Genomic DNA, 26,239 nt, shown 5'->3' with positions numbered 1-26,239 from the left:
GCAAGATTTCCCGTGTGTTTTCGCCACGCGTTTGCCACACAAGCGTCAACCGACTCGGGACAGGCTTTAATCTACGCGATGCTACGTGAGGTGTTTGCGGTCGAGTCGGCAACCATTCCCTTCCTCGATTCCTCTCTTCTTCGCCGTATCCCTGGATTCCTTCTCTATCTTTCATGCAAACGAGACCTCGTCTTCGTTCGTTCGTCTATCTTCCGCCTCGCCTCTCTCCATCGAAGTTGCTCGTAGAAAATCCAGCAAAGTCTTCCACAGGGCTTCCTCTTTCTTCCCTTCAGTAACCTTTTCACTTCGAGTGGTTCTTCCGTCCTTGGATTCAACCGTACGTTGAATTTCTCCGAGTGTCACGGGCAAAATCGAAAACGCGCGATTAGATGGACGAGATAATCCGCAGTCCTGGCGGATTCCGCTCGTTCGTAATTAGCCGGAACGCGCGGAAGGGCCAAGAAGATTTTAATATTTGCGCCGGTGCCGCTCCGGTGTTCCGACAGGGAAAAAGGTAGAAAGCAGAGTCGGCCCGGCTCTCGCTGACCCCCCGGGGCGGTTTACATTTTGTTCGTCGCGGCTCCAAAAGGAAAACCTAGACAGGCAACAGTTTGCATGGGCGGAAGAGGAAGGTTAAAAAGCTCCGCGTTTCAAATAGAGTAAATGGAACCTCGAAATTCATCGGTCCTTGGCCGGTGAAGGGACACGTGTCGACGCGACACGACGCTGTACGAGGGAGTCGCGTATACCCAAAAGGATCAAACGTGATCCTAGCTGGCCAGAACTTGGCAACGCTAAGCGGACCGGCGCGACGTCACTACTGGCAATGCTATCTGGCAGTTTCAGAAGTTGTCCTCTATCCTGGCGGGACGCAATTTCGCGAAGATAATTTAAAAATCGCCGGATTAACGGTAAGCCTGCTCGTATATTGGCTTATCCTGACCGGCGGTGGTGTCAGCTCGACCCGACCGGTCTATATGAAACCCGCACCACCAAAGTAATGTCGAATAATTCGTTTGATCGTGATAAAGACCCGCGCAAAAACCGCCGCGCCATTTCCCGCCATTGCTAATTATTCCGTCGCGCGGTATAAATTGGAATTTTCGACTGGGTCGATAGAGCCTCGCGCAAAAAGCTCTGCCCGTGCTCTGTTTCCTCTCTTTCTGCCGCTTTTCTCGGTCTTCTTCGTTCGAAATCGAGCACGTACGAAACCATGCAAGAGAAGAGACATTCCTCGCGTTCTCGCCATCAGATATAACCCAAAGAGCTTCCGGCCACCGAATCGGACCATCCGGTGTCCGATTCGTGAGAGGAAAGATGGCACACCGATGACGTGCCGCTCTATCGAGATTACGGATCGTCCTTGCGAGTGAATCTACGACCGTTTCTATCCGCCTGCGGAAACTGTCGATACGCCTTATGTTCGTGGTTCGTGTCGATTCCCATGCACCTGACGTCACGAGGTTTCCACGAAGCCACGGAACGAGAGAACGGGAGGAAATCTTAGAGCCAAAAGAGGACCATAAATCCCACGACGTCACCTGTGAGCTATGAATCAAGATTTTTAGCCAAAGCACCGATCACTACCGGATACCTATCTTCAAAATTCTGTCACGTCGATCCTCTTGAACCCCTCCACGATTCACATCCACCTGAAAGCCGTTCGCGTTTCTAAGAAACGTAACACGCTGTTCGATGTGGGAACAACGAGAGAAAGAGAGACGAGTACACCGAGAAGGAGGAACCTCGATGACTTTTATCGACACGGTCGCATAAAGAATAAATTTCGTTTTATCGTTTCGGACGTGCGCGTTTTCGAAACGATTTGCTCGGGGCCGCATAGACGAGCCCATCGTGAAAACGGAACAAGGATCGTCGCTTAACTCGAGAGATCGCAAGAGGATGCCGTTCGAACGCGACCCCACGAAACAAACCAACGGGGGATAGTAATCGGGCATCGTTAGGGGATGCGCACAATGCGTGCCAGGACGCGATTCCACGATACCACCCCCATTGTCTATCGGAATCCACCCCTGTCTCGATCCTACGAGCCACGTCCGTGACGACTGACTGCGGTTTAACCTCGACGGTTTAGCACGCTCAAACGAGCCCGTTGTCGATCCCTTTCCTCTCTCTTGCTCTTTCTGTACCATCTCGTTTCGTCTACTCTCCTATCGGGTAGGCACGCGTACCTCCTCATCTCCGGCGTACGTAATTTAAAGACGCCCCTGCTAGCGAGGCCTGTGAAACGATCATTCGCGACCGCAGGAAGTTTCTTCGGTATTGGGATAACGAGCTGCGTGTAACCTGCCATTTTTACGCTCCCTTGTTACTCTTTTCCTTCTGCCCTCTTGGAGAGCAGGTTGTCTGTTTAAAGCATAATTACACGTTACGCGAGATTGCAGGATAAACCTCCACGAAGGATATCGCAATTCGGCTAGAATCTATTATACCTTGCAGGAGAAGCAAACGAGGTGAAGATGGTTGAGAATTTCGTCTCGCTCAAAGAAACGACTAATTAGGGTTTTCGTACGGTTGAATATCGTCGACTCGCAAGACGAATGTAAATTCGACTCGTCACGAAATTGTTTTCGGTGCTCAACGACGTCTCGTTGACTCGCGATTTCGTGTTCAACGCGTTCGAGAGGTTCGAACCTACGAAATGTAAATTCCAGCGTTCGTGACTCGCCCTTCTCCCCCCATGTTAACCGTGGAAGGGCTGAACGAACGACGTTTGACAGGACGAGGTAAAAACTTTAGAAGGAAAAGCTGAAAGTACATGCCAAGAATGTACTTCTTCTTGCGCGAAAGGACGCAAACGAACGAGACAAAAAGCGAACCTAGAATATAAAAGCCATAAATATCTGTACACCGACCGAATCGTCGGTTTATCCCTGCAACGTATAAGAAAATTGTGCCATTAATTTTCCGCGTCGATGCAACGGGTCTCCATTTTGCAAGCCCCTCGAAATTCTAAAGCAAAAGACTCCGTAAGAAGTCGAGAATACTCGCATTGGGATTCGACGCTGACCGAAAAATATTTCAGCCGCTACGGCAATTTCTACACTCGTCACGATCGACCATAGGGAGCATCGAACTTGATCTGTAAAAAGAAACGATTGCGTGTTCATGGTAACCCGGAAATTCTTTCAGAAGCGAAGAACTCCCATTGTATTTCGTACACACCATCCGAGAAACTAAATCTCGCGAAAACTCTGACGATAAATTTTCCCTATGTCCCGATGTTGTTCCCGCTGGTATCTCGCTCTCGTTTTACATATTGTTCCGATACACCGACGACGCCAGTGTTTTTCATACACGCGACTCATAATCCTCGTAGGACGCAGGACGAAGGCAACGAGCCGGTTTCCCGATGAGCCGAACTCAAACTTCTCGAGGGGTCGATCTCTACGCGACGCGAATATAAATGCGGTTATTAGATACGTTTCCTACTGTGTACCGTGACACGCGAATAGTAAATGATCCGCGGCAAACCAGAGAATCGGGCGACATCTTGGAACGATGCAACCTCGCGATCGGTCCATTTCCATGCGATATTGCCAACTGCAACACCTGTACCTACTCTCTGCTCGCTCGAAATTCATGTCGATAACGTGTTTATATTTGAACAGCGGCCTAGACACGCCGGTGTCACGTTTCTACTGAATACTGCAACGTATACCGGATAAAATAGATGACATTTTGTGTTCCAGTACCGTGACTGTCGAGTACCCAGTGTTTTTCAAGTCCCATCACGAGAAGCTGTAACGATTACATTATACGGTATCGTAAAACGAATATATGCTTCCATTTCAAAAGGAACAGACCTCTCGTTTAAATCTCCAAAACGGTCCCCTTCTTGCAAGAGTCGTTCGATCTACCCTACACACTCACGGAATCGTATAACGCCACAACTGCGTACACTAAATCTCGAAAGCAGACGGCGCGAGAGAATAGAGAATTCAAGTGGATGGGGTGTTTCAACGACTTATTTCACCGAGCAAGTGATCGCGAAATACCGATGAAAAGCAGCAGCTTTTCCACCAGCTACAGCCATTCGTTGCGTTCGTCGTTAAATCCTCTGTCGCCGCATTGTTTCAGAAGTTCTCGAGAATTCGGCTTAGCCTACTTTCGAGTTGGCATTAGAGAGAAGCAGTCCTGCAAGTTGCGGCATCTGAATCCGCGAAGAAGGACATGAGAAACGTTCCCACGGTGGATGTCGATAAATCCACAGGACAGATTATCGTCCTGTTCTAGGTATGGCTCGCGAGATTCCCAAAGTTACAGGTAAAACTTCAAGCGAAGCGCGCTTGACGAAACGGACTGCAACGTGCTCTTTGTTATTTTAGAAATTCATTTGATCGAAGCATCGCGTGGCAATAAGAAAATCTCGTATGGCTAATCGTTGAAATCTTCGGTTTGACGTTTGATCACCAAAAGACGAACCGAAGCTCGTCCAAAGACCGAGCAAGTAGCGTAATTAGTGAGAGATTCGAAGACGATGCAAGGAACGGAGTAATTTCCATCGTTTGGGCCGTGTCCGCCGAGGCGAAATTGAATCTGAGCGGGAGACTGCCGGGAAATAATTAGCACGGCGAGCGTCGGCCCTTTAAGGTTCTCTTGATCCAGAGGGATCGTCGACGTAATCCCCCAAATATGAATATAATTTGCTGGCTGGCAAAGAGAGGGAGATACCGGTTGGACAGGATACGCGCAGAGGAAGCCGTCAGAGAGGCGACCAGACTCGCGGATCAACCGCCGCCGTAATTATGTTTCGTTCGCTGACAACCTGCCACCGATAATGAATATCAAAACGCTACCCGGCTCGACCCGTATCCTTTCTTTTCCTCGTTTTTTTTATCCGTCGACAACTACTGTCCCGCGCTTCGCAACTCTCGTACATCTTGCGTCGTGGACATCTCGACAGGAACGGGTAAAATATTTTTTCGTGTGACGCGTGGATGCGCGCACAGGCCGCTTCGGGGGATGATCATTTTAACGCGTCACACGTCGACGCGTCAATGCGTTCAGTCGCACCGCGGAATTTTGTTCTCGCGCCCCGGCCCGTCTCGTCGCTACTTTATTGTACTCGCCAACATCGCGGTATTTCTCGTCTTAATTGTGGAAAATGTTGCCGCTCGTCTGTGCCATTGATCGTTAATTATTCGACGTGGTGTAACGCTACCTCCTCGGTCGAGAATGGAAACGCGGCTATTGTCTGTTTCCGTGTATTGTTTGAATTTTTGCTCGTTAACCAGTCGGCACGTGTAGACCAGCCGCGGGATGTAACTGAGTAATTCCCATGTAACTTGCGTAATTCATAGTCTACCGTGTTTGTTACATTGTTCCGAACAAGCGAGAGCGTTAATTGGGACGAATTACGAAGAATTCGAGAAATCTAATCGACATTTCCAACGTTACGGAAAGATCGAACACCGATGAGTCACGAAGATCTAGGCTCCGGATCTAGTTCTAAAACACGAATTTTGCGAGCCGAATGAGACTCGGCGATCGTCCGCCAACTTCTACCGGGTGTAAGACGAAGGACGCATCCGGTATCAGTGTCCTTGGCTATTAATGGGCTGGAATAGTTGGAATATTTTTGGCAACAACCGGCGGTGCCGTTCACCGTGTTCCTCGAGCTGTCTGAATAGGCGCTAGGCTACGAGGGAATCTCGACTCGATCGCTCAACCCCTTGACCACATTCTCGATGCACCCCTTCAGAATGCTTCGTCTTTCGCAAAATCAGCGAGCCAAAGAATCGAAATAAAGCGACCCCGTTGCCCGTACATTCTCGTTCCTCGCCTATTCTCTCGCGTATATAAGCGAGCTTAAGCCGTGTTTCGCATATATTACCGTAGGTAATACCCTGGTCGATGCTGCTTCGATTGTCTCCGATTCGCGCCAACTCGAGAAGGGATGGAGTTACCGCTCTCAGACACCGGCGGCTATCGCACGAAATTGCAAAGGGGGCACACGCACGATAGGTGTTCGGTGCGTCGTACCTACCCTCGAACACTGGAAACCTCTATCCTCCGACCAATATCCTGGAAATTCGTATTAGCAGGAATAGGGGAGAGCAAATACGAGCCGATGCGATGTCTCGTGCACGAAGAATCTTCCACCGCGTGGATTCATCTCGAACGATTAATCTCGTCCCAATAATATTTGTCTCCGGCGTCAGGGTGTGGCCGCCGCTCTTTATCGTCCCTCGGTGATTTCGTTTCCCACTACATTTCCCTTCGCGTTCGTTTCCTACATTTTTCCGTCCTGCCTTGTTCCGTCGGTGGCTCGAGGCCGCCAAATCGCAGCCACGAAAACCGAAATTGCCTGTTCGATGAGAAGTCAGAAGCAGGCCGATGCTCAAAAACCCATTATCCGAGTATTATCATCTTTAATTTGTTTTCGCGCCGGATTATCTTAGGGGATTAGTCCGTCTCCGATTCCCTTCCTCTTTCTTTTTGCCTCTCGCACGCGGCTCATCTCTCGATCTTTCATCCGTACCTCCTACCTCTTCGCCCTGCTCCCGCAGTCTCTTCCTCTCCATGGGTTAAGATCCTCCGACAGAAGCTGGCAATTACGGAAACGTCGGAATTGGAAGGAAGAACAGTATCTTCCTGTGGAATCGATGCTCGACTCGCCTCTTAATGGCTCATCGAACAGATTTCGCTTTACCGGGATATCTGACAGCGCGGCTGTTGCAATTATCATGGGCTTTGGATTAATCGGATTCCTGTAGAAACGTCATCTGGGATCAGTTCGACTCTGACAAGTGCCTCTTGTTTCCTATCGTTCGTTGTCCGTTTGTTTTCCGTGGAAATAACCGCGAACCCGTAATTTTCCCAGATGAATTCCGTAACCGTGAAAATTCAGAAGCCCGTGCAAATATTAAAATTAAAAACACGAACCTTCGAAACGACGGATTTAACGCGCGACTTAATGACTAGAATGCACACAATAATCGCACGGCACTCGAAACGGCCAAAAAGACGAGCTTTTAATGAAACCGGCGCCCCATTAGCGTATGGAGAGAACAAAAAAATGGATTTTTAATTGAAATATCCTTTCTCCCGGCGAAATGGAACGCTAACGCCACCTTCGCCGCCGGCGTAGAAAACCGTATGGGTCCAGCGCGGACGATAACCGTAGGAAACTGTAGTCGCGCAATCGATGTACACACCGGGTGTCCCGATAAAAACTACCTCGCCTATCCATCGACGTTCATAAGCATATGCCTGGTAGAAAAGAAAAAGAAGGAAACGAGAGCTATCGAGCGCGAATAACGGTGTCGATCGGAAATGGCGCTCTAATTCGGGGTTCGATCGCTTTTAGCCGAGCAAATTGGGATGAAAAACTCGTTCTCCATGGAGGGGAAAAAGGTCGCGGGTTAAATACACCGGTTCACGGCGCTTTCCAGTCGGCGGAAAAATGCATTTCAATTATCGGCTCATGCACCCGGCTCGTGCAGCCGCGTACGATGGCAATTTCGGCTTAACCACACCGCTACGCTGGTAAATTCGGCCCGGTCACTCACCCGAAAAGCCAGTCGCGGTACCGTAATTAAATTCCGAACGACTCTCTGGCCGGTCCGTCAAAAACCTTCGAACGGCCATGCGCAAAAAGATTGGAAAGTGCTGAGTCCATGCGGCAACGCAGGCTCCATGCAAATAAATAAAACGCGCGCGACCGTCTCATTTTTCAAAGAGCCGCAAAACTGGACCGTTTCTTTCCAGCCTTTGACTCTGGGTCGAATCGCCGTGCAAACGGTGTCACTGGAGCAGAGATCGTGAAAGCTTTCGATCTGTTTAGAAGGATATTACGATACCACGGACCAACTCGCAGAACGAAAGAGAAAGAGCTTCGGACGTCTATGACGACCAACTTTTAAAGTATGTCTCGACGAATGGAACGCTTCTTGAACCGTCAACCAGAATTTTTACTCAAAAACCTACACCCCTGAACAATTCTTAATCGCTAGAAAGCTGGCTGAGATAGATTCTATTGCTATTTCGGGGTGTGTAATTTTTCTCGCTATTTTTGCTCGATCTCTTCTTCCGCGAGAATTTACCAACACGCGAAGGAACAACCCCGGGAGAACGAGTCTAGAGAGCTTGCGATTACTTCGAAATATTTGGTGAAAAATTCTCGCTTTGGAATTCGATGGAACGAGATTAGCGGGCGTAATTTATCGTCGTTTAATTATCAACAAAAAATCGCCTCGACCCCTCGCAGCCATGGGGGAGAAACGCGGCGGTGTACGTAGCGAGTTTCGAGCACGCAGCGCCCCAAAGCAAAGGAAAGAACGAGAGGCAGAGAGGGTGAGCGACGAAGAAAGGGAGTGAGTGGAAGAGGGTGGTGTATCGAGAGGGCGGCGGCGACCGGATTTAATTTTAATCTCTGATGCTTTTAGCGCATGAGACGATTTTTCAAAGTCCCGACCTTCCTTCCCTTACCTCTGCCATGTCGCGGCCTCATAACTCTTGCCCGATGTATTAATGTCGTGTTAGCGAGCAATCTAACAATGCTGAATGACCGCGCGTTTGTAAATGGAGCGGCGCCTGCTCGTTCAAGTGCATGCATGCGTGTACCGTGAGACGGTGACACACTGCGGTGGAAACGGCGTCGACCAGAGTTCCGCTCCCGTCGCGAACCAGGAAGCTGCGAGGACAACACTCGATGTCATTAATCGACACTTTAACCCTTCGCTACCACCAGCAGCGTTCGCGTTTGGTCGATGCCGATGACAAATACAGGCGAGCACGCTACGGGCATCGATAATGCTGCAACAGGAAGTTGCAACACGAAAATGCAAGATCGAGTTACCACCGTGTTATTAATAATCGCGGACTTTGATAACGTGCTTCAAAAGTAACGGAGGTAGAAGGAGATCTTTAACGTTCTTTTTCTTTTTTCTTTTCGATGCAAGAGAACGATCTTGTAATAAATCCATACTGTGTATTACTCGATTATGTCACGCTGAAGCTATCGATAGAGCTTCGACAGCCTCTTGCAGACTATTTCTGAAAACGATTTCCTGGAACAACGAGGGTCCACCGAAGAACGAACAAACAACCATAAAGTTTACAGCGGTTGATTCGTTCCGGAGCGGAAGAATCGATACCAGAAGGAGCCGGGTGTGTCCGAATGGAGACAAAGAACTAATTTTCGGTTTCACCACATAGCGATCCGTTCGTGTTTTACGTAGCGAGATATATCGAGCGTGATCGTTCCGTTTGACCTAGTGGCGGCACTCTGTGCTGCGGGAAGGGATCTCGCTCGACGAAGAACGAAGGGAGTTGACGGACGTTCCGGGCAAACGGCGAGTCGAGCACGCACGTGTAGTGCACGCACGCAGCCACGCACGCAGCCACGCACGGGCGCACGCACCCCGGTGATCCATAACACTGTCAACTCGAGGCACTGGTCGAATCTCCATCTCAGATAAACAACCACGACTGATCGCGGTCTACGCGTGAAACGTTCGCCCCCGAAAACACAACTCGATCCTCGCCTCGGATCGTTCTGCGTGACGTTGTCGTGAATTCATGGATCGCCCCCGTTTCCTCGGGGTTACACGACCATAGAATCGGGATTAAATGTGTATGATCGAAACGAATGGCTGGCCGTTTTAAAAACATGCAACCTTTTGTTCAGCGAGTAAATGCGTATCCTGTCGACCGAGCTATCCGCTCGTAGCTACTTTCAGGCTGATTCTAATATCGAAATGGCCATCGTGCGCGCTGGCAAACACGGACGACACGAGTTGAAGGGGAATTTAAAAACTCATCGGGAGGAAAATGTAACGACACGAGTGATCTGCGGTGCTCTAGATGCGCTTTCGTTCCCTCTGTATGAATTCAGCTATTTAGGTCGTTCTTTTCTGTCAATCCTAATACCCAAATGGCTCCGAGCGACGATACGAAGTATCCGGAGGAATCTGTAAACAACAACGACGACAGTACGAAACGCACGGATGCTGATGGGACGCAAGTTGCGTGACACGGAATACTCTGACATCGAGTAATTAACACTTCATCAACAAAAGTTGTTAGGAAAGTTAGGACTATCCCGTGCTCGATGCAGCTATTACTCAACTTTGAGAGCAAGCTGATTGGTCTGCATCGGGGATTGCGAGGTTTTGTAATTATTGGAAGGCAGCGATGTCACGTTCTCGAAAACACGACTTCCATTACGTTCTATCTTCGATACGCGAAGGAACACGCCTGAACGGCAGAGAAATTATGGCACTGGTCGAGTCACAATCCGCGTACGACCAAAACGAAGCAACTCGATCGAATGCAATCGATAATGACGAACGAGCTACTTGGCAAAGTGTCACGACGAAAAACGAGGCAAGCTGGCAGAAGAAACGGAGCTGGGATTCGTAATTCCGTATCGACGCGAGGATAACTCGTGCAACTCCGGTGGAGCAACCTGGCAGTGTAATTAACGTCGCCGAGGTTGGCCTGAGCGTCGACAACTAGCGAAATCTCGTACAGGCGACAGCGATTCAGTGTGCAACGCAGAATATATGAAATGTGTGTGCAGTTTGTATAGTAAGATCGCGAATTCCACGTGCCTCGAGACGCCAGAATGCAAATAAGGCGATGCCTGCATCTACCCCTTCCACTGCCTTCGACGATAATTACCACGCACGTAACTAGATGCAGAATTGTGCGTTCTCGATTGCGCGTGCTAGACGTCTTCTACCGTACGATTTGGCGAGTGATATTATCGAAAATTTATATATATACGGAGGTTAGGTATTACCACCAAAACGAGATCACGTCTCGAATTCGGCGGATTGATTGGTAAGTTTAACGGTAACTGACAGAGTCAGATAGAAGACTAGTTGAACAAGGGCCTACATAATTTTCAATTCTAAACGTAAGTAGTTGGAGTTTAATCGAACTGGGAATATTCTACCCGAAGAGAAATTCACCGCAGAACCGTTGTTCCAAACTTCCGCGTCGATCACGGAATTTACGATAGCGATTCCGTTCCCGCGAATCCCTCGAAAAGAGGCTTTCATCTTCGAAGCGTTCTAGCTGGTAAACTGCTGCTCTTTGTATCAGGAGACAATGTCTACGGGAACGGAAGCCAGAGCGGTGTTACGTTCCTGTCCGTGTCGATCGACTTCCGTGCACGAGAACGTCCCTCCTTTTTCACCAGCAACCCTTTCCCATTAGCGGACGCCGTTGACCGGTGATAAGCAACATCGAGTCCGGATATCGTGAGCAACGAGAAACGATATTACGGGCGTACGGTCGGGTCAGTTTCGTTATTTCACGCAACAGTGGAAGGCGTTTCCAACGATTGCGATTCGTTCGACTGTAAGGTCGCTGCCGCCGCCGCCGCCGCCGCCTAGGAGAGGAAGCAGGTAAATCACGCTCGACCTGGAAAACGGAGTAATCGGCCGAGCATAGCCGTCATTCACCAGGACGAATCGTGGCCACGGCATTTTTTCGTCGCTACGCTACGCTGCGCTGTCGTGACGTACGGCAATATAATTACAATATTGCACGATACCGTGATAACGTCGTGCCACCGCAACGGCTCCAGAACCTACAACGAATTCACCATCACCCTGCCTCTCCTCGTATGTTCACCTTTAATCCTCGCCTCTGACCCCTCTCTTTTTCCCTCGTAATTAATTGCCCGTTCTCTACCGACGCCACCCACCAACCTGCTAGAACCATTAACTTTATTTACACGCTTCAACCCCCTAGATGTAAACAGGCAGCTTACCGCGTTGCACTTTGCCAAACCGCAACCAGTCTTGACCACGCCAAGTGTCGAGAAAGCTAATCGATTTAATTGCTCGTTGCCGGTCGGTTGAATTTCGATGAACCGTTACCAGTGATATCGGGGTGGTTTCAATGGCTAAACCGAAAGGTGGAGAAGAGCTCGCCTCGAGTTACAGGCGAAAATAATCTATTATTTCGCTGGATCCCCGGCATAGTCGGCCGACGATGCCACCCATTAAATTTATTCACTTACTTCACCCTCCGAGTGTAAACAGTTGGCAGACTACCGTGACGCGATCCTTGACGCGCGGATATTCCCCGTAGACTCGTGGGGAACGGGCCCTCGTTATTTTCCGCCCGCAGTTACGTTCACCAGCGGCGCGTTTGCGTCCACCCTTTCCTTCTCCTTTCCTTGCATATTTGCAAATATAATAATTTCTGCGATGCATACCATCGTCGCGGATAGACACGCGATTTTCTCAGTTCCCACTCTTTTGGGAAGAAAAGAAAATAATCTGTCCTTGCAATTTTCTTCGTCCCTTGTCGTGCACAACAACGCATCCGAAATTTTGTCGGATTCGGGGAACAGCTTTGCCGCGAGTTCCCCTAACTTTCGAAAAGGGCAAAGGGCAGACTATTGCGACTCGTAACGACGCTCTTAAATATTCCTAACCTTTCGCGCGCCCAATTCTGACCCTCGAAATCTCGAGCAAGCGTTTCAAGGATTTCGCCGAAGGAGGGGCAGGGGGCGGACGGTTCGACGAAGAAGCAAAAGATGCGGCCGGAACTGGGCGGAAAGCCTGTTCGAGGGGTCGGGACTGACACAACACTTATATCTTATTCCGTGGCGGTAGAAAATGGATTTATCCCTGCCCTTCTCGTTTCCGCTGAATATGTGCGTAGCTCCGAATCCTCGGGCGTTATTTATTCTCCTTCATCGACATCGAAGCGGGCCAACTCTCGTGCTCCGTCGGATAGCTTTTCCATCGTTTAACGTCCCCGCGACGCGTATCAGATTTCGATGCTCGTGAAAAGATTACTCGCCGCCGGTTCCGCCGTCGCGATATTTCGCCAGATGGATTTTCTAACCACGTAGCGTCTTTAGTTCGCTTGCGATTTCGACTCGAGAAGCTTTCAAACATTAAACTCTATCATCGTCTTACCCGATCCTCCTTCCGCTACCTTTTCTCTAGAGAAAATTTCAATCTCCAAGCAAACACGTTTCTCGAAGCGAGAACACCTCGATTTCAATCTCCAGACGAAGATTCTTGAAGCACGGAGCAACTTTTCTGGTTGCCTGTGCGAAACGGATGCGGGCACTCGATGATAAAAAAGAGACAGCCGTTCTTGGGTGACTATCAAAATAACGACGAGAGTAACAGCAATAGCGGTGCATAATGGCAACGATAATGGCAGTAACAGCAACGGCATGTACACCGCGCCGCCTCGTGTTGCCGCTACCACGTGAGATTTCTAATTGAAGGATCGTCGGCTGTACCGGCGCTCGAGGGCCGATACCCGGCCATCAGGATACTCGATTCTCGATGCCGATCGGCAAACGTTCGCCGCGCTATCTCCACGGGACACGCGTCCACTTCGATCGCCAGCCTGCGAAAGAATGATCGGCTATCGCGTGCAGTCTACTTAACACTTGCGTAATTCTATCGATTTTCCTGCATCGTGAAAGCCTGACGCTTAGTTTCTTCGAACGATTTCAACACATTTATCTAACAGTTACCAAGTAGTTGTCAAGTAGTATCAGCAGCAGTGGTAATAATAGTAGTAGTCCAGTAGTGACCGATAGTCACGGCAGATTTTACCTTCCAAGTCATTGGGAAATTAAGTTGAGGAAAAACCGTCGCAGAACGAAGTGTTGGAGATAGTGTACTTTGTAACAATGTCTTGATCTTCTTACACGCGACACTGCCTTCACCGTACCTAACGGCCATTAATCATTCTCGTTTCTCTAGCCGTGTATCAGTAACGAACAAACACAGTGAGAGTACGTCTTCTTCTCCGTTTCGTAGATCACCGCGGCTTAGCTTCCAGCCTCGATTCACGACGAAGAACCCCGTAAACCTCAATGCATCGATCTAATCTTATACGCTCTGGCTTTAAAATTCCATCTAAAGATACGAAGGCGCATCTATTAGACGTTATCCAACTATAACTGCGCCAAGGGTTGCCTGGAGCTACCATTCTACGGAGACTCGCTAAAGGAAAGCTGTGCACGACGATCGCAGACGATCGCATCTGGTTCGAGATAGCCCACCGATAAGCTCGTTCTGCTCGTATAAAATTACGGAGAAAATTTCAAAAAAAGCTGCACTCCGAACGATAGAAGGGAACGAGACCCTTAAATGGCGCCAGGTGACCCGGCATAGCCGAATTGAGATCGGAGTCGACACACGTTTCAGTGTCGTATCCCGTATTCAGTCGGAGAAGCATCGTTCGAAGTTGTTCGCGTATATTGCTGGTCGTATCGTGGACCGACATCTCGATGCGCGAGATACGCAGCCCGAAAGAAGGTTGTCGCGAGCCCGACACACGTACGAAATATTCGCGCGCTTAATGGACCATGCTCGTGTACGATTCTTAACGTTACGAGCCGCGATCTTCCCTAAATTTTCCTGCAAACGTGGCACATCGCGCCTCCTCGTAAACCGTATCGGTTTTAGCCTTCGCCTACCGCAAGAAACTCTGCTACCTGCTCGATATATCGTGTTACATTCGTGCGTTTTATCGCAATTCTCCGAGCTTTATGCGTCCCTTAAAATGTTTAACGATGATCGAGGACTCGTTACCGGTCTCGCTTAGAAGGGGGAAAACGATGAAAACCACGAGGAAAATTACGAGACCATTTTTCTCCGCGATCAGAAAGGAAAACAAGAATATTTCTGGAGGCGACGTCGATTCGATCCGGCGGGGACGAGGGACCGCGAACAAGACCGGAATGACAAATTATGTCCCGGTGACCCTAGTTTACCGTAGTCATAGTAGTCGGATTAGGCCACGTAATCGACAAACGATCCATCAGGACGCCGATCCGTCCCTAAATTCGATCTTAATACATCTGGTCATCGGGCAATCGCTTTCTCTCTATCTTCGTCCGATCTTGTGACACCATGGCGGGAGAGATCTCCGCGTAACCGATCCTACCTGACTGGCGTACTAATGCCGCACCCAGCGACGAAGATTGACGGACAAACCTCGGGAAAAAGACGCCTTTCCCCTTCTTGTTTTAACCGTTAACGAGATTCCGCGTGAAACATTATCGTTCCGCCGGTAAAACGTATTTTTCTCGTCTTTTTTTTTTTTTTTGACTTTTCAATTGGTATCGAAGGCGAACGGGAGAGGATACTTTTGCTTGGAGTTTAAAGAATCGAACAGACGCCACACACTGTAAAAGTGTTTTAGCCGGACGACTTCATCATCCGCCTCCTTTTTCTTCCTCTTCTTCTTCTTCTTCCTCTTCGGTAGATTCTTTTTAGAGCAACATCCGCATGGCGTTGATCGAGTGGCCAGGATGATGAATCGACCATCGTGTTACGTAAAAAGTTACGCTGCACGAATTCTATGAGATCCACCCTCCTATGCAACCGGCTGGATTGACAAATCCTACTCGCCGGCTTTCACCTTGACACCGAGTACGATCCATCGTTCCAATGGAATTTCAATCATCCTTGATTATCTCCTATTTCACTGGGTTCGCTCTTTCTTAATTTCCGATAATTAGCTCGGCTTTCAGATTTTTATCGTCTAATTTCATGACAGACGGAACTCCGATTAAGATCACAGCGTGATGATAAACCCTGCCGAATGACTCTCTAAACGACTCGACAAGCATTTACAATTGATAGACATTTTTCTGTCCTGATGAACGAGACAAGATCGTGCGATAAAAATTTCTGTTAAACGAGCCAATTACAAGAGACAAACGCATCGACAGCTGCAATCGCGAATGAACCTAATCAGGCCTGAACAAGAGACGCGCGCTCGCTGAAAGAAAAGTGGATTTGGTCGGCACAAATAGCGTAGTTCAAACGCGGGAAATTCAAAGGTCCGTGTGCAGGGGATCATAATTAAACGACAGAGAGCGGACCGGCGCTAATTAAAAACATAAATCTTCATCCAGCTAGGTACCCGCAGACTTGGTGTTATTAAATTCAAGGGTATTAATTACCTCTGCGACGCGAGACTTAGGAAATGACATTTGAATCGCAAAGAGTTCCACGGGCAAAGAACAAAGCACGGTAAAGCAATATTCGAGCAGAGGGGGGCAGGGCTTCCTCGGTGTCCGACACAAAGCCAGCGTTAATTAACAATTAAAGTTATTACATCCGTTTGGTTACGGACGAACGACTTTTCTACCTACGCGCTGAATCACAAACGCGTATGTTACTGTGTCTAGTAAGTAGCTGTTTCGAACGTGTATGCATGCGCGCGCGTGTGTATGTGTATATATATATATACAATATATATATACGCGTACGTGTACACGACGATGGGCATTCGATACGGCGGGAATTTTCAAAGGAGCCAGTACCCGTGAAATTTTAATATCCTTTGAACATTATTCCCGTTGAAGTTCGCCTTTTTTTCGCGTTCCATGGAGCTTCGAGATGGAAGCGAAATGCTAATATCGCGAGTCGTCTTGCACGCGTGTAGATCTCAAAATTTCACCGAGCTTATGAGAACCCTTTGCAGAAAGGCTGGCGAGTGGTATCCGCGAAACGAATAACAAATTCGAGGGCGGTCAGCCTCGGTCTCGATCGCATCATCACGCGAAACACGCGTGCACGTTTCGCGCAAGAAAAGCTTGCCTAGCACGTTCGAGAAGTCGGCACGCGCATACATTTGCATTTTACGGCGCGTCTAATTGAGCTGTTCGTTACATCGTCGTGGCGATTCCCGGCGCGTCAATTCCTCGCGTATACGCGTCGTCTCATCGTCATCCGTTACTTACGCGATCCTTCGTTTTCTCGAATCGTCCGCGATACCGTAATAAACGCGAGAAAAGGCGAATAAATCGATCGAGTTCCGCCGGTTCGTAAAAGGAATCTCTGCTGCTCTCGAGGGAACCCGTTTGAGGATTGTCGCCGAGAATGAAGCAGTTTTTGGCGCGCGTATTTACGACGTACAAAGCAACGAGTGCGGCTGAAATATGACGAAACTGGTCTAGTTGGCGTTATTATCTACGAAATCGTGACACTTTGCCCCGGAAGGGAGAAGGTGAAACAAGCTACGACTATATCACGGCACGAATGTTCTCGCCGCACTGATTTATCAACGCGACCGACCTTTTTCTTAGACGTAGTCGAGGATCTATAATTGAATCTAGAAAACGATCGGACGAAAGGTCTCGACGAAGATATTTTCGTGTTTCGAAACGAATATTACATACGCGTACACGTAGTTGGTGTGCTATACAGCGTGAGAAATTTTTACTGGCCAGCGAAGAAAACCAAAATTTGCTTGGAAATTTAGCGTAGCGTTCTAGGGACGATGACTTCGGCTCGATCCACGTTCTCCGTTTACCATTTTCTTGTTAGCATACGCTGCGATCTACAAAGCATATTGCGTTTCACGTTATTAGTTCCATTGTAGGACGTATTTTCATAAAGTCCCCTGCGCTCAGCGCGTATTCATAAACAAAGCCGGCGCTTCATCTCTTTTTCGCTAGCCGGAACATACTCGTAATTAAATATCAGTGTGGCGGCACCATTGTCTCGGTGCCGGTTCCGGAAAATACATTTTCAAACTCTTCTCTGGCCAACCAGGGTCGCCTTTGTCATAATCAAACAGACGGAATGGCCATGAGAAAATCGCGAGGCGCAAGTCCCGCGAAAAATTCTTGGCGCACGTGATTCGAGCGACTAAATGGTCGACCGTCGTTTAAATTCTGTCCGTTCCTCCGGCATGCTCGCTTTGGTAAGCTTTGGTAAGCTTCGTAATCGTAAAATATTTGTATAGTAACGTCGGATTCGCGACGAGAGGTCTAGAAAATACGGGATACGAGACTCGCTCCGCGACTATTCACGGTGGCGCCATTCCTTTTTCCTTTCTCGTTCAACGATAGAAAATTTCTCTTTTAACAAGAAACGAGTTAATCGATCGAATAAACGAGTCGCGAAAAACTGGAAAGTCATTTACATGGAGGCCCGTGAGAGGTCGCCAGGTTAAATTAACATCGCGAATACAACGGCTGAAAATAATTGATAATTACAGCGCGCGTCGATGCGAGCCTCGTGTACGTTCAATTTACATGTATGCAAATTCCCCGGCACAATTCACCGCGTCATTGTCCCGGTCGAGACGCACGATCGCGGTGACGTCCGCTTCTTTTCAGCCGTCTCCCGTGCAATTTGCCTCGATACGACCGACGTACGAAGGCCGAACAATCAACGCCGTAAACCTTCAAGACCTTTATTTTAAAAAACAATTTAACTTGGTCCGTGCGGAAAAACCGAAGAACCCTTCACGTTGAATAGACCCGGCGAAATTGCGCCCTCGTCAGGATCGTTTTTCCCCTCGAACCTTTCGGAAATCTGGACGTTCAAAGAAAATTTCAATCTCTCTCTTTCGGCCTGGTTCCCAGACTGCATCGTTTGGCCAACGTCCGGTGATATATGGAGCGGTCACGAAACCCACGTATACCGGGGGTTACGAACCTCCAAATTGATTCGAATCGTTTCTGGGCTATAATGCTGGATAACTAATGACTCTCGCGCCAGCCCTGCTATCGCGACAGGTACGAGAACGCTCGGTCACGTACGATGCACCGCTTCTCCATACACCAGTCGTTTAACTTGCGTTTTAATCGTAATTTCTGATTCCGTTCGAAAATTGAGATAGCCGCGTGATGTGCTTCGTTAATTATTACCTATCAGCCGTTACAGTTTTACATGGCCGACTATCGAGACAGTTTTTTCAACGTAGAAATTACGCACGACAGGTGTCGCAGTAATAGACTTCAATTTCACTCGAGTTTATCGTGCGATCGTCGCTTATCGAACTAAATGAATACAAAATGAGAGCGTAGGAATAACAACGAGCACGTTCTGCAACTTTCTGCCGCACGATATAAGTATCACGGCTGAAAGACAGATTTTGTGAAAGATCATTAGCGTCGTAAAGAGATCATTGTAATACGGGAATATTAAACGACAGACGGTAACGCGTTCGTTGCACCGCGTTAGAATTACGAGGGAGAAGCAACGTAAACGGTGGCTGGTTCCAGGAGCAGATACGTTGGACCGTATTGCCGTTATTATTCCATAAATAATAAACGGAGTAGAAGCCACTTAGCGTGGCGGTAATTTAGGCCAAGTTCACCAAGTACCCGATCTGGTCGTTCCTTTTTCGTAATTACACCAACGTGCGATTTCAATATCCGCATCGCGCCGACTTAACCAGCTAATCATAGGTGTTCGCATTGCACGTCGCCGTCCGTTAATTGGCGTCACGAACAGCGGAGAGAATGATGAACGGGAGCGTCGCGAGAACCGAGTAAAAAACTGAGGATGAAAGGGGAGAGGAAGAACGAGCGAGAACTAACGAAACGGGGACGTTGTTGTGGCGAACGGTGAAGAGACGAGCGGTGTACTTCCATCAGGATCAAATTGAAAAGTAATATCGATACCGAAGCGTGACATAATTGCTCGCTCGCATTGGCTCGCGTAGCCGCAACTACGTCCGGCAAGATAATTACAAACTTCGCCCCTCTATCTGGTTTCTTTCTGAATCTCTTTCTCTTCTCCGTACCCTGTCGATTGGCTCCGTTTTGCAGCTCGATGTACACGCGCTCATCCACAGCTATCGGCTTTTAATAATCGCTCGTGAAACTCGTTAAGATTCCGACGGTTAATCGACGTAATACGCGCATTTCTCTTCTAATTGGCGAAATCGAGGTCTCAATCGGGACCGGGCGAAACCGGCCCTCCGTTTTACCGATCGGCAACCAACGGGACCCGAAAATTAAGCGGAAACGTGAACGCGGGAACAAATTGTACACCGACAACACGGAGCTAGCTTATCAACGCGTGTCTACAAGAAGACGAACATCTCGTTGGCCGAGTGGCTCGAGCCGCGATTTCGAGCCAAGAATTCCACCCAACGTCCGGCGATCGTTAACGAAGCGTGGACACGAGATGAAACGGTCGTTTTAAATAGAAGATTAATTCCTGGGAACCTTTTAGCGTGATTTCGGTGATTCTTTATAGCCGGCCGACCCATGTAGGTATTACAGTGACATACGGACGTCGCTTAACTTAATAGTCGATGCGTTAACACTGGCTGGCGTTATAAAAGAAAAGATGGACAGGCCTACGTACGTGTCGCCCACGCGACGACACTGGGCGCCTAGCGTGCCTGCATTCACTTATACAAGAACACGCTTGACTCGTGAAGAAAAAAGAAAAATATGAACCCCCTTCGACGAAGATAATCAGAGGTATCGCGGAGCGGATGTATTCTGCAGGAATTATTATACTAAACGAGGTGCCACGACCGGGTGCCAAGACACCGAGTATTATCCCATTAGAATAAATGCAAAGTAGAGTTCTACCTTCTCCCATCTCGATGTACCTCTCATCTCTTTCCATCTCTTTTCCCGACCTCCTCGTCATCCCGACCAATTCTCTTCTTCCACGGTATTCGTCTCTCTTTTTCTCTCCGTTTCTCTCTATACACCGTTCTCGTCTCGCGAAGGTACTCGTTTCCTCTCTGTCTGTTTGGTACAGGCTCGCGTCTGGTCTGGTGCAAGGGTGGAAAATAGGAGGCAGCCGGAGCGGTAGGGCGCATTTACATGATATGAATATAATGGAGAGGGACGGGTCGCTGGCAAACCCGGACTACGAGAGCGCTACCTGTTGAACGAAGAGTTCAAACCCACGGTGACCTACCGGATATATTCGGCCGGTGTGGACCGGCGCCCCAGCCTTCGAGGTCATTTCTGCATCTTCCATCCACCTCTTTTCGAGTTCACCGACACTTGTTAACTCGAGATACCGCTTCTCAAGGCGCAAGAGAATTCATCTCTTGATTTTCGTGCGATTACTCTCTCTGTCCAGGAAAAAGAAAAATTTTGTTTAATAAATCGCGATCGAGAATCAACCACGTCGATACGTTGCCTCCGAAATAGTCGAACAGCGACGGGAGCAATCTTCGTGAGAAGAAACAGTCCTTTCGGCGAGGAACAGAGAGTCGAGAGAATTACGCGAGAAAACTGAAGAGGAAATGTCACCTGTCCAATTAAGGACCACTCTCCTATCGACGATAAGATCTGGTGACGCGCGCACGAGACTAGACTCCGTTCTACGAACCACAGACAAACGTCGTCGCAGGCATAAATACGAGTACGTATGTATAGAAGAGAGCGTGTGTCATTCAACCAAGAGAACTCCGGATGTTTCCCTTCGTTTCGTCGATTCTCTTTCAACGCGTCGCTTCTCATCGAACAGTCGCCGGTCCCTGTTATATTATGCGCTCATCGAGCGCAGCGGAGTTAAACCGTGAGTACACATCGATGCATTTCAATATCAACTTCGTCCGATCGTTTCCTTTCAAGTTAATTCACATTCTTGTTCCCCCTCCCCCTATGCTCTTTCTCTGCCGATATTTCGACGAAAACATGCGACACAGTGTCGCGAAGGAGGTTATTCCTCGAAGCTCGACATTGCAATTTCCAGAGAGGCGGCGAGCGATCGTCTCGTAAAAATCGTTCCGAGGCAACCGGAGCACGTTTCGAGAGGCGAAACGTTGCTGAAATAAAGGACAGGGAAATAAAGAGAAGCCCCCGGCGGCCGGAGGAAGAGTCGAACATCGAGTCGAGAAACGGAGGGGAGAAGCGTGAAGGCAATATAAAGGGCCAATAAAATCACGACGGTTAACAATACGGGCGGACTTGGCCCACCGCCTTCTTCGCCTCGCGTCCTCTCTCTGTTTCACACCTTCCCTCACTCCGTGCTTTACCCCCCATGGACAAGGGAACGCGACCTGCACCCACCCTTGGTCAATTTTATCTGTCGCGTCAGCTTCGCTAGAATCTCTTCTAGAACCGCTCCGGTGAACTTGTGAAATTCCAAGTTCACTTCAGTCCCCGGGCAAACCCATCGGGAAATTGACGCGTGGAGATAACACGAGGAAGAAGAAGAAGCCTGGAAGAAAAAAAGCTCGTTGCCTGCCGTAATACAAGTGGCTATACTCGTTCCTTTCGATCCCCGAACGCGAGACGACGAAGCCACGCCGAATATTCATGAAGTTCGAAAGTAACGGGACGACACTCGTATTCCGGCAACTTCGAGAGGTGGCTGTATTCGCAACGACCAAATACTTTGCCACAGACTACCGGTATACATGGCGACCGATCATGGACGAGAACGAGGGAATATCGAGGGAAAAGGAAGGCGGATCTCGTTCGAAACGAGACAAGTTTCGCGCTCGGGGCTCAAAATAAATTCGCAAAATCGTTTCGCTGGCGATTGTCTCCGGTACCGGTTGGTTCGAAAACAGCGGACAGAATGACCCTTGCGCGTTCACCGTTCAAACCAGTAGTCGTACAAAGAAACGGCAGATACGTCGTATGGCTGGCCGAAGCGCGATTAATTTCAATTCTCGTCGCACTCGGCCACTTCCTACGAGACGGTAAACACCGATTCCAACGAATCCCGGTACGAACAACGAAGGATGGCGAACAATGAAAGAAAGAGGAAGGACGCGAGGCGCCACTCTCTCGTGAGACGAGTCCATCGGAATCGTTCTCGCAGCCGGGTCACGATCACGTTCGAGGACCACTATATTGCCGACGCCACGATCCATTAACGATATACGATTGCCTGTTCGGCCGTTTAAAGTCCGATCGAGCGAGAATCGCGACGGCGTTTATCGTCACCGATCGCCAGCACTAGCTCGAGGAAAACGCATTCCAGAAAACTTTTATCGCGACAGGCGCTGGTCGTTCGCGATTACTTCTGCTCCCGGATCTGGAATATTCTTCGAAATCGCGAAGCCTTACCTTTCGTTAACGCGCGACGCACGCCACAGGACATTCCAGAGCGTAATTTTTCTTTCCACAAAGTACCGCGCGCCTTTTCCCGGGATCGTGTATTAATGGCAGCGATTGAGAAAGCCTCGATTTCGCGATAGATCGTTATTAACCGCGCCGCTGGTAATTACCTTCGGCTAATAACTCGACATAGCGCTCGCGGACAACTGCGATCGTGCACCGTGTCGACGCAGTCGGTTTGCACTGCGTGCGCGATCTCGATACCCGCGAACACGGATACAAAATACACGAAGAATGCCATTCGACTTCGCAGCATCCAGCCAGAGGTAAGGTTTATTACAGACAGATAGGTCGCGGCTAGGGTTAAAGGGAAAACACGCATATACCCGAGAAGAGGTTTATCCCGCCGCGTAAACCACATGCGATTTATGCTCGACCAAACGCTCTCACGCGAGCCCCCAGCTGCACGCTTTTCGTTCCAAGATCGTTTGTCGAAGACGCGTGCCCCGGAGATCAAAGGTCCAGACGTCTCGAGAAAATCTGCAGCAACCCTCTGCGCAGCTCGCAACCGTTACCTTTGAAAACCTGTACCCTGTGAATCGACGATTGTTCGCGAGAACGCAACTCCTTCCTCCTTTCAGGCCCTCGCGTCACGCACACGAGAACAGAGAGAATCGAGCCCTTGGATGTTTAATTGGCTCCAGTTCGCTTTGTTTTCAGAACTCGATGGTCTGTTTCCGTGCCAACGTATTAAGAACGGCGCTCGCGAAAATAAAAAGAAAATTGCTAGACTCTGATCAGTGACAAAAAACGAAACAAATAAAAAGCAATACGCGTTAGGCTGGAAAGCTACGATTTCGGAATAGAAGAGGGGCGAATGGACGAATGGCTTACAGGAATATTCCGTGTCACACGACGATACGTTTCGTCAAAGGTAAACGATAAGTTCTGTTTCGCAACCGAACGAACGTCCAGCCGAAGGAGGCGTCGCGTAAACAAACGGTAGTCAGACAGTGGACAATTACAGATAGCCAGAAGGAACAATGACCAGAGAAGAATGAACGGCAGAGTCGTAAATCTCTAGCGGAAACAGGTGGACGCGCGTGATCGCGAGTAGTATAGTTGATTGAGTAACTGACCTTGCGAAGAAAGCTGCGGCTGCGCTGGCCTGCGCCGGCGTCCCTGGTACCCCGCTCACGTTGTACGAGTACTTGGTCTCCTGGTACACTTGATACGCGCTTTGCGGCTTCGAGTGCGACGATCGGTGATAATAGTGATCGGCGTACACGCTCTTCTCCGCTGGACGTTCACCGGCGACCTTGGACAGGCCGTAACTCTGCATCGCGGACGAGGAGGACGTTTTCGAGTGACACTTCTCGTGACCGTTCTTCTCCGGCCCGTGCAAATGCGATTTCTCGTGGGCAGAAACAACCGTCGGCTTATCGATAGTCCCGTACGATTTAAAATCGTAACCCTTTAACTCGCCGTAGTACTTAATGTTCTCGACCTTGAACCCGTGACCGACATCGTGACTCTTAGACTTGCCGGTCTCGTGCTTCCCGTAACCGAGTTCTTGGGCCGATTTCATTCTATCCCCGCACTTTCCGATGCCCTCGATACCGTGAAGAACTGCCTTCGTCGACGGTTTCTCGATCTTCAACATCGATCTATCGCACAAACGTCCTTGCACCGCCTCACTAGCCTTCAGCAAAGAATCCACGGCACCCTTGTATCGGTCGCACGTCGACGAATCGCACGGCACACCGGAACCACCGTGGCAAACATTAGCAGAAACGGTACCACAACCACCGCCACCGTTTCCCACACCGATTCCGCAAGGCCGATTTTGATGATGGTGGAACGATTTGGACGAGTCCGCGTGACACCTCGACGACGATATCACTTCGCAGTCCTCGGTATCATCCTCGTACGTCTCCTCCTTGCTCGAGTTATTATTGTTATTGTTGTTCGGGCAACGCGTGTCGCACGACTTGTACGGGAGTCGCGACCGCGATGAAGGACCGCGTGTTGCTTCTCGCGCGGTTGGCGTGATACTGGCCAGATTAGAGGGCGTCTCGGCGCCATGAGTGCCGCCGGTTCCCCTGCTGGAGTTACCACCACCGCCGCTGCCGCCACCGCCAACGCCACCACCGGTACCGGTACCTATACTCCCTCCTCCTGTTCCTCCTCCTCCTCCACCTCCTACTCCTCCACCTTGTCGTTTGCTCCTGTCCTCCTGTCCAATTGACAACATTACGCGTTACCGCTAATTGTTCTGAATTCGTGAAAACTTGATTCCCGCAGGAAACTGGAAATGTAGGAATCCAGGGAACAGGAAAATGATTTTTGGCAACATAAGAGAAACGCAATTATACATACGAGAGTCGGACTCACCTGCACGCGTTTGTAATCGTCCTGGCGTCTAGCTACTTCCGAGTACTTTGGAGGCGGTTCGGACCTCGGCGGCGTCTCCTGATACTTGGGCGGTCTGTCGAATTGTCTGTACTTGGGTGGATCGATGTAAGGATTGTTCTGATGCCTGTAATAATTTGGCAGTTGACATTCCGTTAGGTCAGACTGCGATCTATTCAGCTGATAGTTAGGCGGCGCGCTCGTCTTCTGTTCCTGATGGCCCTGCTTCGCGTGCTTCGGAGGGATCGCTTTTTCCTGAACGGTGTGCGACTTGTCCCGTTTGTCGCTTCTGTCCTTGCAGCTCTCGAACTTGCCGTCTTTAGCCTTTTCTTGCGTCGCGGGCCCATCGATCTCGTAGAAGGTCAGTTCTTTTTTACCCTGGCCCTTCTCTACCGCGGAACGATGAGCCTTCGAATGATGTTGGACGTTCTCCGCTCTGACGGGCGGATCGATCTGATAGAAAGTTAATTCTCGCGAGTCTTGCGACTTGGATCGTGTCTCGTGGGTCGAATGATGCTGTCTCTCGGGCTGCGAGTGACTCCGCAAGTACCTCTGATCGATTTTCCCGACACCGTCTTGATGCCTCGACGATAATCTCGCGAACCTCTCGTTCAGCCCCAGTCTGACCGAGTTACGACCGTACTCCAGGTACTCGTCGCCGTACTTGAACACTTGCCGCGGCTTATATTTCTCCTCGAACTGCGAGTAGTTGTAAGTGTTGAAGCCCACCTGATTAAAATTTCTGCTGAGATTGGACGAATCGTAATCGGTCGACGTGACAGCTTCCATGTTTATCTGAAACGGAAGAGCCGAGAAATGAACGTTACTCTAAATGAACGTAGAATGAAAGAGGAATGGCGACGCGGAAGGCCGAAAACGGGAGGAGGATCCAGAAGGGCTACGCTTCGAGTCGAGAGGAGAAAACGATTCAAGGGCGCTCGACGAAGCAAAGGAATAAGAAGAAGGACTCGGGGCAGGCAGGAGACCATAAATCGGGGAACGTCTTACTCCTAAATGCCCGGAGTATTTACCGTGAAACAAAAAACCACGGCGCGATAAATAAAATCTGACACC

General features: G+C 49.3%; 1 protein-coding gene across 4 annotated transcripts in view; it reads right to left on the bottom strand.

The window, feature by feature from the left end:
* LOC126913979 (uncharacterized) overlaps positions 1-26,239 on the bottom strand; it is a 257,491-nt gene that overhangs the window by 142,026 nt on the left and 89,226 nt on the right. For all 4 annotated transcript variants that reach the window (XR_007709526.1, XM_050717276.1, XM_050717277.1 and 1 more), the window contains exons 4-5: positions 25,148-25,960; positions 23,893-24,989 (exon numbers count right to left, since the gene is read on the bottom strand). Coding sequence is in view for 3 of the 4 variants with exons in the window: in XM_050717276.1 (XP_050573233.1) it covers positions 23,893-24,989; positions 25,148-25,960 (1,910 nt within the window). In the remaining variant the exon portion in view is untranslated. The remainder of the gene's footprint in view (positions 1-23,892; positions 24,990-25,147; positions 25,961-26,239) is intronic.

The sequence above is a fragment of the Bombus affinis genome, chromosome 3 (assembly GCF_024516045.1).
Source record: "Bombus affinis isolate iyBomAffi1 chromosome 3, iyBomAffi1.2, whole genome shotgun sequence".
In the NCBI taxonomy this organism is placed as follows: domain Eukaryota; kingdom Metazoa; phylum Arthropoda; class Insecta; order Hymenoptera; family Apidae; genus Bombus; species Bombus affinis.
This window is presented reverse-complemented; position numbering and strand designations above follow the sequence as displayed.